Source organism: Schistocerca cancellata, chromosome 7 (genome assembly GCF_023864275.1).
Source record: "Schistocerca cancellata isolate TAMUIC-IGC-003103 chromosome 7, iqSchCanc2.1, whole genome shotgun sequence".
Lineage (NCBI taxonomy): Eukaryota > Metazoa > Arthropoda > Insecta > Orthoptera > Acrididae > Schistocerca > Schistocerca cancellata.
In genome coordinates this window covers 330,639,496-330,652,532 of record NC_064632.1, presented here as the reverse complement: position 1 = coordinate 330,652,532, position 13,037 = coordinate 330,639,496, and the positions used below count along the sequence as shown (strand labels likewise).

Sequence of the window (13,037 nt, the reverse complement as noted above, 5' to 3'; positions counted from 1 at the left end):
TGTCATCCCTTTTTTCACTCCATACTGATAGGCAAATGTTCTCATAACCGCCGCATTACGTTAGGTATCTTCACCTTCTCATTGTGATATGTAAAGGTCTCATGTTTGGTGCGAATCTGACCATTTTTTCTGCCACCTTACATCCTGTTACATTCTGCACATTCTTACGGAAACATCCTACGCAGTACCACAGTAAGAACACTGAACACCAACAACTCTAACGCAGTCTGTGGGCCATTCTGCCTCTGACAGAGGGTTACAACTAGACATTTATGTACCCACCGACACTTTGAACGTGTGAGATTGACTACTGTCAGTGTCCTACGGGTACTTAACATTGTTAATCTGAAAGTGTAATATGTGAGTTGAAGTTGGAAGGGGAGAGACCCGAACTGTAGGGTGGAAATAGAAGAACAGTCCAATGAAGTTTACCGGCTGGAATGGCCGTGCGGTCCTAGCCACAACAGTCTGGAGCCGAGCGACAGCTCTGGTCGCAAGTTCGAATCCTGCCTCGGCCATGGATGTGTGTGATGTCCTTAGGTTAGTTAGGTTTAATTAGTTCTAAGTTCTAGGTGACTGATGACCTCAGAAGTTAAGTTGCATAGTGCTCAGAGCCATTTGAACCATTTGAATCCAATGAACTTTTGTGAGTTCCTCTCGGTGTGTAGACTTGGGCAAGGCCTTGCGTTGTGAAGAAGGAAAAGTTCGTTTACAATTTTGTGGCGACAAACACGCTGAAGTCGTATCCTCAGATCTAGTCTTTGCACAGTGAGGGAGGACATCAATCAACATAACTCCTTCAGAGTGCCAGAAGATGGTCGCCATAGCTTTGCTGGCTGTGTGTGCGGCTTTGAACTTTTTCTTTGGAGGAGAGGCCGTGTTGCACCACTCCATGGATTGCCGGTTTGTTTCTGCTTCAAAGTGACGAACCCATGTTTCACCACCTGTGATGATGTTTGACGAAAAATTGTCACGATCAACCTCTTAACGTGCAAGCAGTTCCGTACAGGTGGTCCTAAGTTGCTCTTTATGATCTTCTGTTAGATGGGGACAAACACAGTGGGCACACACCTTATGAGTACCCAACTGTTGGATGAGTGTGCCAGCACTACCAACAGAGATGTCCAGATGAGCAGCGAGTTGCACCATTATTATTCGTCGATCAACTGGAATGAGAGTGTACGCACGATCCAACATTGCAGGAGTCACAGCTGTGGCCGGCCGGCCGGCTCGCAGAATATCACTACCTGCATGGAATGATGACAGATGACTCATTGCCAGGTCTCCGTAAACATTCTGCCGGCGCATAGGAGTATCTGCGCAGCTTTGGTTTTACACAAAGCTGCGCGGGGTTGCCGCAAGGTCTCAGGTGCCTTGCCACGGTTCACGCGGCTCTCCCCATCGGAGGTCGAGCCCTCCCTAGGGCATGGGTGTGTGTGTTGTCCTTAACGTTAGTTTAAATTAGATTAAGTAGTATGTAAGCAGTTTGGTGCCTTATGAACTTGACCGAGTGAGGTGGCGCAGTGGTTAGCACACTGGACTCGCATTCGGAAGGACGACTGTTCAATCCCGCGTCCGGCCATCCTGATTTAGGTTTTCCGTGATTTCCCTAAATCGCTCCAGGCAAATGCCGGGATGTCTCCTTTGAAAGGGCACGGCCGACTTCCTTCCCCGTCCTTCCCTAATCCGATGAGACCGATGACCTCGCTGTTTGGTCTCTTCCCCCAAAACAACCAACCAACCAACCTTATGAACTTACCAGCACCTCCAAATAAAACTCAATAAAAGTTCTCTGCTTTTAATGCAATTCCGTTACAGACGTCGTTTTCAAGGCTCCGTATAGCGCCGCAGCTTATCAGAACTTTATGAAACTATAGGAGCTGAAGTGGGAATATTTCACAATGTCCCACAACAAATTCCGCGTGTTTTAACCGAAATCGAACGAAGTAAATAAATGTGTGCTACTTCTTATAGAACAGCCCTCGTTTATTCCTGGAATCTGCGTTCTCGAAAACTGTACTGTGTGTTCTCGAAAACTGTACTGTAAATTCCTTCTTTCTTTTTCATAGCCTTTATCCCGCGTCTTCAGGGGTTCGGCATGTTAATTTTAGGATATGGTGATGTTAGTGACAGAGGGTGGTCAGATTGTCCTCTTTTCACCACCCCTTACCCTCGGCACGGAATTTGTGCACCCCATCTGTCTGCGTTTATTGTTATCCCATGTGAAAGTGTGGGAACGTTTTTATAGGTTTGTGAATCGTGTAACAGATGCGGGAAGTGGGTATCAGCCTATTATACACCTACTCTCATGTGGGAAGCCGCCATGAAACCACACGCAGGCTGATCGGCATGTTGGCCGTCGTCGTTAATCAAACGGGCGGATTCGATAAGGGGACGGCGCGACTCTACGAATCGGCAATAATGCTCGTAGCTAAGCGGATGGGGCAAACTGTAGATTCCTTGATTAGTTACGTTTAGTTTCGTGAGGAAGCAGCTGTGCCCAGCTAGTGTATTTATTTCAAGTGGTGGAGGATACAGCAAACAGTCGCCAATAATATTTATTTCATATCCAGATTTTGGTCACTATATAGCCATCTTCAGTGCAGTAAATGTAAGTTAAAACATTACAATCACTTGCACTTACTACCAATTGGACAGTTCATGTCAAAGGTTGTGTTCAATCTTTGACATGAATATCCAGTTGGGAGTACGTGCTTATGTAAGTGGTTTTACGAGTAATGTTTTAACTCACATTTACTGCGCTGAAGCTGGCTACACAGTGAGTGAAATCTGAAAATGAAATAAATATTATTTACGAGAGACTGCCATACCCTTTTGTACTTGTTATTTACCATAACATAATAATGGATTACAATCACGACGCTGTAAAAAATTAATCAGCAGTTCTATATGCGAGCTGACTGGATCGCAAAGGTAACGGTTAGCCAAAAAGCAACGAATGACTTTATTGCTGATATGACGCGTTTCGGAATGTACCCATGATCTGATATCTACAAAAGATCAAATGCAAATATTTTATGAAACGCATAATGGATAGCTAAATAACTCCACTGGATTGAAATGACTTGGTACAAATTGCACTACACCTATCCGGGAGCGATTACTGCACGCCGCACATAGATCTCGCGTTTCAAGTTTTCTAGGAGACAAACATTCTGCAGACTACTACGAGAAAATATTTTTATCGTCAGGTGTCGTTGCAAACTATCTAGTAGCGCCAAGGCATATCAACTAATGTACATTTATTATACCATATGTCTGATGGCTAAGACCCAACATATTACAGTAGACAGATAGGAAAATTTTCTTTCTACAAATGGCAATGACAAAATTACAGTATCAGAAGATTACACAAAGTATTCGATTCGGAATATTATGTAGCACCACACATCGTCAAAACTACAAAGACGACAATTGTGCAATATCACGAGGGACAAAAATCAAAATATAAAAGAGCAGTACGAACATATGCCTCAAAGCTAAATACTGGTAGTAAACCAGAGGACGGGGAATACGATATTTTCGTTGACTCTAGGACAGAACGTCTGTAAAACCCAAATCTGGTACCAGAATATGCGCTTAAAAAGATGTAAACTCAAAGTGCGAAATACATAGTGTAACCGTACATTACAAACGACAAAATAAATTTTGATCTGATGCTTCTTTTCATATCCCACAATTTTTGTGGTTTTAGATTTTGACGATTTGTGGCGCCACATAATATTCCCGTATTTAAAACAAATATCTCGCGTAACCTTTTAACTCTATAATTTTGTCATTACCATATGTATAAAGAAAATGTTTCTTTTATGTCTGTTACACTACTGGCCATTAAAATTGCTACACCACGAAAATGACGTGCTACGGACGTGAAATTTAACCGACAGGAAGAAGATGCTGTGATACGCAAATGATTAGCTTTTCAGAGCATTCACACAAGGCTGGCGCCGGTGGCGACACCTACAACGTGCTGAGATGAGGGAAGTGTCCAACCGATTTCTCATACACAAACAGCAGTTGACCGGCGTGTCCTGGTGAAACGTTGTTGTGATGCCTCTTGTAAGGAGGAGAAATGCGTACCATCACGTTTCCGACTTTGATAAAGGTCAGATTGTAGCCTATCGCGATTGGGGTTTATCGTATCGCTACATTGCTGCTCGCGTTGGTCAAGATCCAATGACTGTTAGCAGAATATGGAATCTGTGGGTTCAGGGGGGTAATACGGAACGCCGTGCTGGATCTCAACGGCTTCGTATCACTAGCAGTCGAGATGACAGGCATCTTATACACGTGGCTGTAACGGATCGTGCAGCCACGTCTCGATCCCTGAGTCAACAGATGGGGTCGTTTGCAAGACAACAACCATCAGCACGGACAGTTCGATGACGTTTGCAGCAGCATGGACTATCAGCTCGGAGACCATGGCTGCGGTTACCCTTGACGCTGCATCACAAACAGGAGCGCCTGCGATGTTGTACTCAACGACGAACCTGGGTGCACGAACGGCAGAACGTCAGTTTTTCGGATGAATCCAAGTTCTGTTTACAGCATCATGATGATCGCATCCGTGTTTGGCGACATCGCGGTGAACGCACACTGGAAACGTGTATTCGTCATCGCCATACTGGCGTATCACCCGGCGTGATGGTATGGGGTGTCATTGGTTAGACGTCTCGATCACCTCTTGTTCACATTGACGGCTCTTGGAACAGTGGACGTAACATTTCAGATGTGTTACAACCCTTGGCTCTACCCTTCATTTGATCCCTATGAAATCCTACATTTCAGCAGGATAATGCACGACCGCATGTTGCAGGTCCTGTACGGGCCTTTCTGGATACAGAAAATGTTCGACTGCTGCCCTGGCCAGCACATTCTCCAGATCTCTCACCAATTGAAAACGTCTGATCAATGGTGGCCGAGCAACTGGCTCGTCACAATACGTCAGTCACTACTCTTTATGAACTGTGGTATCGTGTTGAAGCTGCATGGGCAGCTGTACCTGTACACGCCATCCAAGCTCTGTTTGACTCAATGTCGAGGCGTATCAAGGCCGTTATTACGGCCAGAGTTGGTTGTTCTGGCTACTGATTTCTCAGGATCTATGCACCCAAATTGCTTGAAAATGTAATCACATGTCTGTTCTTGTATAATATATTTGTCCAATGAATATGCGTTTATCATCTGCATTTCTTCTTGGTGCAGCAATTTTAATGGCCACTAGTGTATAATAAGCTTGTTCACAGCCTTCAGAAACATGTTATAATAAATGTGCCTTTACTCCACTATACGTTTTGTAATGCCAACTATGGGCAAAAATATTTTCTTGGTCCGCACTCTGCAGAAAAATGTTTATATTTCCTACAACTTGAAACGCCATAGCTACGTGCAGCAACTGCTCCTGAGCAGTTGTACAGTTTGTGGCAAATTATTCCAATCAAATGGAGACATGAAGCTATCAATTACTGCGTTTTATAATATTAGGTCTACAACTTTGATTCCGAATTTTGCAATAGACGGCAGTAGCGGCAAGTGGGGTAGGGGTGGTTGGTGTAATACAATAAGTTTAGGCATCTGTAAATATAATTCCATAAAAATATTAGAAGATTTGTGACTGCATCATAAGGTTATTTTCGATTAAGTACGTCAACTTACGTACCCATTTCCTACAATTTGCGGGGAAGTTTTAATTTTCTGCTTTAACTAAAGAAATCTGCGGCTGTGGGTCTTAAAATGCTGGGTAAGACCAATGGTTAGTGAACTATTAGTGGAAGAACGTGCAGAGAATGTTTTCCACGCCTTAAGAACGGTGGTTTTGATGTCGAAGATGGGCATGGCGGTGGAAGACAGAACGCTTTCGTAGCTACTGAAACAGACGAAGACAGTCATAGGACATCATTATCGAAAGCAGTTGATGCGTTCGAGCCCAGCACTGAAACACAAACGGCCACAATACAGCGATAGACACGTAAAGGTAATTTTACAGCAGGTCAGTGCTCGATCCCATGTCGCAAAACCCGTCAAAATATACATGGAAACTTTGAAACGAGAAGTCCTATCCCTCCCGCCGTATTCTCCATACGTTTCTCTCTCTGACTACCACCTTTTTCGACCAGTGGTAATCAGTCTGGCTGACCAGCACTTCCGATCATATGAACAAGTGCAAAATTGAATCGATTGATGGAATCGTAAAAAAGACCCCCATTTCTTCCTCCACCGGATTCGTATGCTATCCGAAAGATGGGAGAATGTAGTGGCCAACGATGGGCAATACTATGAATCATAATTTTTTTTTAAGTTTTTGACAATAAAGCCCCGAACTTCGAGAAAAAACGGCGGAAGAAAAGTTGTAGACCTAGTATATTCTTGTATTTGATGTTTATTAGGTATTTGATGATGGATAAATTCTTAAACACGTCCTTCCTTGCCCGACGTTTCACTCTTACCTTTGCTAACCCAGTCGGCCTCGATTGAGAACTACTGATAGTTATGGTCGCGTTCCTCTGCCTGACTTTGTCACAATTATAGTACTATAACAAATTGTTTTGGTTCAGCAGCAACGTACTGACTCGGGTACAGATGTGTTTGCCTGCGATGTTACAGAGCGAACGGCTGGTCAACTCTGCCTTCAGCTGCGGTTGGCCCGACGCCGATGAACGCTTCAAGAGGTCTCTCCGAGTCTTCATGGTGCGCGCCGCGCAGCCCCTCCACATCAGAGTGGGCAAGCTCATCTCCCTCTCCAGGGCCACCTTCCAAGAGGTGAGCACACGTCCAGGCACTAAAATCTTTCACTAACAGACACTGAGGTGACGGAAGTCTCGGGCTACCTCCTAACATCGTGTCAGATTCCTTTTGCCCAGCGCGGTGCAAAAACTCACGTGGCATGGACTCAACAAGCCTTTGGAGCTCCTCTGCAGAAGTGTTGAGACTTGCTGCCTCTGTAGCTGCCACAATGCCGAAAGTGTTGCTAGTGCAGGGTTTTGTGTTCGAAATGATCTCTTGATTGCGTCTCATAAATGTTCGCTGGGACTCATGTCGGGCGATCTGCGTCGCCAAATCTTTCGATCGAATTGTCCAGAATGTTCTTCAAACCAATAGCAAACAACTGTGGCCCGTTGACATGGCGCGTTATCATCCATAAATACGAAATCGTTGTCTGTGAACATGAAATCCATGAATGGCTGCAAATGGCCTCCAGATAGCCGAAAATAACCAGTTCCAGTCAATAATCGGTTCAGTTTTACCAGAGGATCCAGTCCATTCCACGTAAACACAGCCAATATCATTACGGAGCAACCATCACCATACACAGTTCCTTTTGACGACTTGGGTCCATGGCGTCCTGGGCGACTGCGCTACGCTGGAACCACACCATCAACACTCACCTACTGACATCAGACTCATGCGATGAGGCCACGCCCCGCGGGATTAGCCGAGCGGTCTAAGGCGCTGCTGCACTCATGGACTGTGAGGCTGGTCCCGGCGGAGGTTCGAGTCGTCCCTCGGGCGTGGGTGTGTGTGTGTTTGTCCTTAGGATAATTTAGGTTAAGTAGTGTGTAAGCTTAGGGACTGATGACCTTAGCAGTTAAGTCCCATAAGATTTCACACACATTTGAACATTTTTGATCAAGCCACGGTTTTATAGTCATTTACTGTCCAACCGATATGCTCACGATCGCAGGAGAGGCGCTGCAGGAGATGTCGTGCTGTTAGCAAGAGCACACGCGTGATCGCCTGCTGGCTAGCCCATTAACGCCAAATTTCGCCACACTGTCCTAATGGATACGTTCATCATACGTCCCATATTGATTTCTACGGTTATTTCATGCAGTGTAGAGTGTCTGTTAACACTGACATCTCTACGCAAACTTAAGTGAAGCCGTAGGCCAGTGCGTTGTCCACGGTGAGAGGTAATGTCCGAAATTTGGTATTTTCGGCACACTGTTGATACCAATGATCTCGGAATAACCAATTCCCTAACGGTTTCCGAAATGTACTGTCCAATACGTTTATCTCTAACTTTCATGAGGATTTCAAAGTCTGTTAACTCCAGTCATGCGACCACAATCAAACTGGAAACCTTTTCACATGAACCAGCTGAGTAAAAATTACATCTCCGCCAGTGTGTTGCTCTTTTTACCTATTGCAAAAAAATGGTTCAAATGGCTCTGAGCACTATGCGACTTAACTTCTGAGATCATGAGTCGCCTAGAACGTAGAACTAATTAAACATAACTAACCTAAGAACAGCACACACATCCATGCCCGAGGCAGGATTCGAACCTGCGACCGTAGCGTCACTCGGCTCCAGACTGTAGCGCCTAGAACCACACGGCCACTCCGGCCGGCTTAGCTATTGCACACGATGCTACCGTCATCTGTATATGATGATTACGCTAAGTCTCCTTAATGTGTAGTACCAAAATATTGCCTGGAAAAAACAGTCGCGATATATTTCATCAATGAGTGAGGAAACTCTGCTATACTTTGAGATTCTCCATTTTGCCATGAACGTGACAGTACGTTTACTGCTTCTGCATTTTGCTTTCTTTTACTCTGATATGCCCGGCACTATCCTATGTTGATCAATGTTTCTGGGAGACCGCAAACATCCACAAAGAATATCGGTAGTCCATTATAATGCGAAAAAGATGTATCACTTTGTCAACGTCGTAGAGCGCGTCAGCCCATTACGTAACTAGTGTCGGTAGTTTTCCGTTGCTTTATTCGGATTTACTATATACTGAGAGATACTTATTTTCCACCAGGCTTCTCACTACGCTGAAGTGGTCCACCTCGACTTCATCTCCTGTGCAAATCTCTTCACTGCATAAACATAACGACCTAAAGTATTTGGTCTATACATTTCACCGTGGTCTAGTGGTAACACCAGTAGTACACAAAACGTCCTGTGTCCCCAGTTTGAGTTAAACCACTGCATAAATCTATATACATCTCCTCCTAATCCACTGGACAGATTTCAAACAAACTTGGTACACATATGCCTTACTGTGAGGGGAAATCACTGTGGGAGCAAAAACTACTGGGGATGGGGATGGGGTTGAAAAATTAGCGTAGCCAGTGTCGCTTGAATTTCCGATTTTATCCCTGAAATGTTAATGAATGACGGCACTTAGACTTGTAACAAACATTACACACAATTTCAATTCTTCACAAATTTTTTTCTCACCGACAGCTTCTACAAAATAATAAAAGAAAAAATGTTTATCGCTTAATACTTTTTCGCTGTTCTTTCAGTAAAAGTATCGCATGAGGCTAAAATGGTTCAAATGGCTCTGAGCACTATGGGACTCAACATCTTAGGTCATAAGTCCCCTAGAACTTAGAACTACTTAAACCGAACTAACCTAAGGACATCACACACACCCATGCCCGAGGCAGGACTCGAACCTGCGACAGTAGCAGTCCCGCGGTTCCGGACTGCAGCGCCAGAACCGCTAGACCACCGCGGCCGGCTATCGCATGAGGCATAACGTTGTAATTCATTACTTATTTACTTATGACTGACACTAGGCACATATACCACTGAATGTAAATGGAAAATTATGTCATTGTACGACACATACTTCAGGAGATATAAAGTAATAAACAATAAGATGTCTGAAAAACTGCCGCATCATACATGACGTTTAAATGTGCATTTTGCATAACTTAAGATTTCAGTCACACAAAATGACTAAACACATCAGTGATCATCCGCGCAGCACTTCCTAGACCCTTGCCCATCTGTTCTGTTAATGTAACCTGTAAAGGGCCCTCCAATACAGAGGAGCAATACTGAAGAATTTCTCGAAGTCAAAGTTGCGCTGCTGCTACGGTCGCAGGTTTGAATCCTGCCTCGGCCATGGATGTGTGTGATATCCTTAGGTTAGTTAGGGTTAAGTAGTTCTAAGTCTAGGGGACTGATGACCTCAGATGTTAAGTCCCATAGCGCTCAGAGCCATTTCAACATTTTGAAACGTCTGTTCTATTCTTTAGGTTTCATTTTCAGTAAATTTCTACATCTACATCTACATACATACTCCGCAATCCACCATACGGTGCGTGGCGGAGCGTACCTCGTACCACAACTAGCATCTTTTCTCCCTGTTCCACTCCCAAACAGAACGAGGGAAAAATGACTGCCTATATGCCTCTGTACGAGCCCTAATCTCTCTTATCTTATCTTTGTGGTAATTTGGCGGCAGTAAAATTGTACTGCAGTCAGCCTCAAATGCTAGTTCTCTAAATTTCCTCAGTAGCGATTAACGAAAAGAACGCCTCCTTTCCTACAGAGACTCCCACCCGAGTTCCTGAAGCATTTCCGCAACACTCGCGTGATTATCAAACCTACCAGTAACAAATCTAGCAGCCCGCCTCTGAATTGCTTCTATGTCCTCCCTCAATACGACCTGATAGGGATCCCAAACGCTCGAGCAGTACTCAGGTATAGGTCGTATTAGTGTTTTATAAGCGGTCTTCCCAAAATTCTACCAATGAACCGAAGACGACTATCCGCCTTCCCCACAACTGCCATTACATGCTTGTCTCACTTCATATCGCTCTGCAATGTTACCCAAATATTTAATCGACGTGACTGTGTCAAGCGCTACACTACTAATGGAGTATTCAAACATTACGGGATTCTTTTTCCTATTCATCTGCATTAATTTACATTTATCTATATTTAGAGTTAGCTGCCATTCATTACACCAATCACAAATCATATCCAAGTCATCTTGTATCCTCCTACAGTCACTCAACGACGACACCTTCCGGTACACCACAGCATCATCAGCAAACAGCTGCACATTGCTATCCACCCTATCCAAAAGATCATTTATGTAGATAGAAAACAACCGGTGGACCTACCACACTTCCCTGGGACACTCCAGATGATACCCTCACCTCCGATGAACACTCACCATCGAGGACAACGTACTGGGTTCTATTACTTCAGAAGTCTTCGAGCCACTCACATACTTGGGAACCAATCCCATATGCTCGTACCTTAGTTAGGAGTCTGCAGTGGGGCACCGAGTCAAACGCTTTCCGGAAGTCAAGGAATATGGCATCCGTCTGATACCCTTCATCCATGGTTCGCAAGATATCATGTGAAAAAATGGAGAGTTGCGTTTCGCAGGTGCGATGCTTTATAAAGCCTCGCTGATGCAAAATTGGTAATTGTGAGTGATACACCAGTGTAATAAGGGATGCCAATAGTGAAGATAAAACTTGGTCGAATCGTCAGACGTGAGCGTAAAGAGTAACAGTTGGTTTGACTTGTCACAGATATCCATCCTTCACTTAAATTGTTATTGAATTTACAATGATGCATTCTTTTATCTATCTCCCTACAGCTCTTGAAGGGATCGTACCAGCTATTCAACGTGGTGTACCAGTTCCACACCAACTAGATCGCAATACCCTGGCGTCATATGCCATGGCTACGTCCGGCGCTGTGGCTTACGACAACGACCTCGTGAGGAATGGTCTCAGCTTTCTCACAAGGCTCTCGGATCTGAATGTGTTGGATATAGACAACAAAACATTTGTCTTGAATACACTTAATACTTTCTATTAGTAATAAATTTAAGTTCAAATTATGAAGCATACACATATTTAAGCAATTTTATAAGAGTCCACTCTCTCTAATTCATATATCAAATGCGTACATGTTGTTTAGTATTGTAAACTTAACACAGATTAGTGCTGCGTAGTGTGCAATAACATACATATATTTATCACCAGGCTTGCCTACAAGAATTATTTGTATTCAATCCACATTACCTTTTCTTCGTTCGAAATATGAACATCTTTGTGAATACAATCTAAAGCACGGTGGGGAAACGACACTCAAATTTTTAATAAGTAATCTTAGAAACATTTGTAATTATATTCATATTCACGTCCGCAAAAGATAAAGTTTTTGATAACGGCGTTGGTGATGCGTCGGTGCTTCACTGACTGGCCTAGTATCCCTTGTCTCTATGGACAAAGTCCGTTTTATGCTCAGTACGACTGTGGGGTTACGTGACTTTTAGGGGGTTGTCTATGTATTGGTTTTCACTGTACCAGCTCCTTCATTCCCTTAACACCTCCATTTCATTTCCACTCTGTCCCGCAGCTTGTTATATTACAGCTGAACTAAGGTCTTGTTGTAAATCAACTTGCAGTTATGGAATTTCACGAAAATAAGATAAAGATTGAGTAACACGGTCGCCACTATACTTTACTACATAGGTAAGGGAGTGGTAATGTTCTCTACGAGGCACTGCAGAATTCATTGACTTTTAATTTAAATAAATTTATTACTAAATTCTGACAAAGATATTTTCGAAATAACAAAACAGGCAAATAAATAGCAGGACACCGTCAACACATCTAATCGCAGATAGTCATTCATGTGTGCTGCAGTACTGCCATGAAATTTTTATTCGTCCACTCTCATGGAGCACGTCCTTCCTCTATCAGTTCGCAGGCATGAGTAATGTCCTGCCTTAGCAGATTGAAGTCCGCGTCGCCCTCAGGTGCAAGATTTGTAATTGAGACAATGTGCTTTCGGCTGATTCCCTCCACAAGTCAGGCAACCTTCGCTTTTCCCAAATACTGACTTCTTATGTAATATTCTTAAAATAAACATCTTACATTAATATCAGTCTTTTTATTTTTGAAACTTCTTGTTACTTCATATCGCTCACTGTATTAATAATTCGTAACTTAGGATTCGCAGTTTCGCATCACGGTCTCACCCCACAGTTTCTCCATTCAAATCTCCCTCCTATCGAGAACGGCGGGGAGGGGGTCGGGACAATAGTACCGCCCGTCGTTCTGTGACTGCTCCTCCCACAAAATAAACACCTCATCGTTGCTAGAATTCGTCTGCCAAGCGCTGCCTCGTTCTCCAGCTGGGAAGATGCCCTCCCCCCCTCCCCCCTCCCAATCCACGCCAGGTGCCATCATGGTGTGTTTGGCCCTCGAAAAAAATGTTCGATATTGCAGCTCTCTTGCCATAT

At 43.9% G+C, this 13,037-nt stretch overlaps 1 protein-coding gene across 1 annotated transcript in view; it reads left to right on the top strand.

Annotated features, from left to right (window-relative positions):
- Positions 1 to 11,580, top strand: part of LOC126092755 (odorant receptor 83a-like) — a 63,171-nt gene extending 51,591 nt beyond the window's left edge. Inside the window, exons 6-7 of the mRNA XM_049908481.1 lie at positions 6,625 to 6,780; positions 11,382 to 11,580. Coding sequence (XP_049764438.1) covers positions 6,625 to 6,780; positions 11,382 to 11,438 — 213 coding nt within the window. The 3' untranslated portion in view covers positions 11,439 to 11,580. The remainder of the gene's footprint in view (positions 1 to 6,624; positions 6,781 to 11,381) is intronic.
- Positions 11,581 to 13,037: the final 1,457 nt, after the last annotated feature.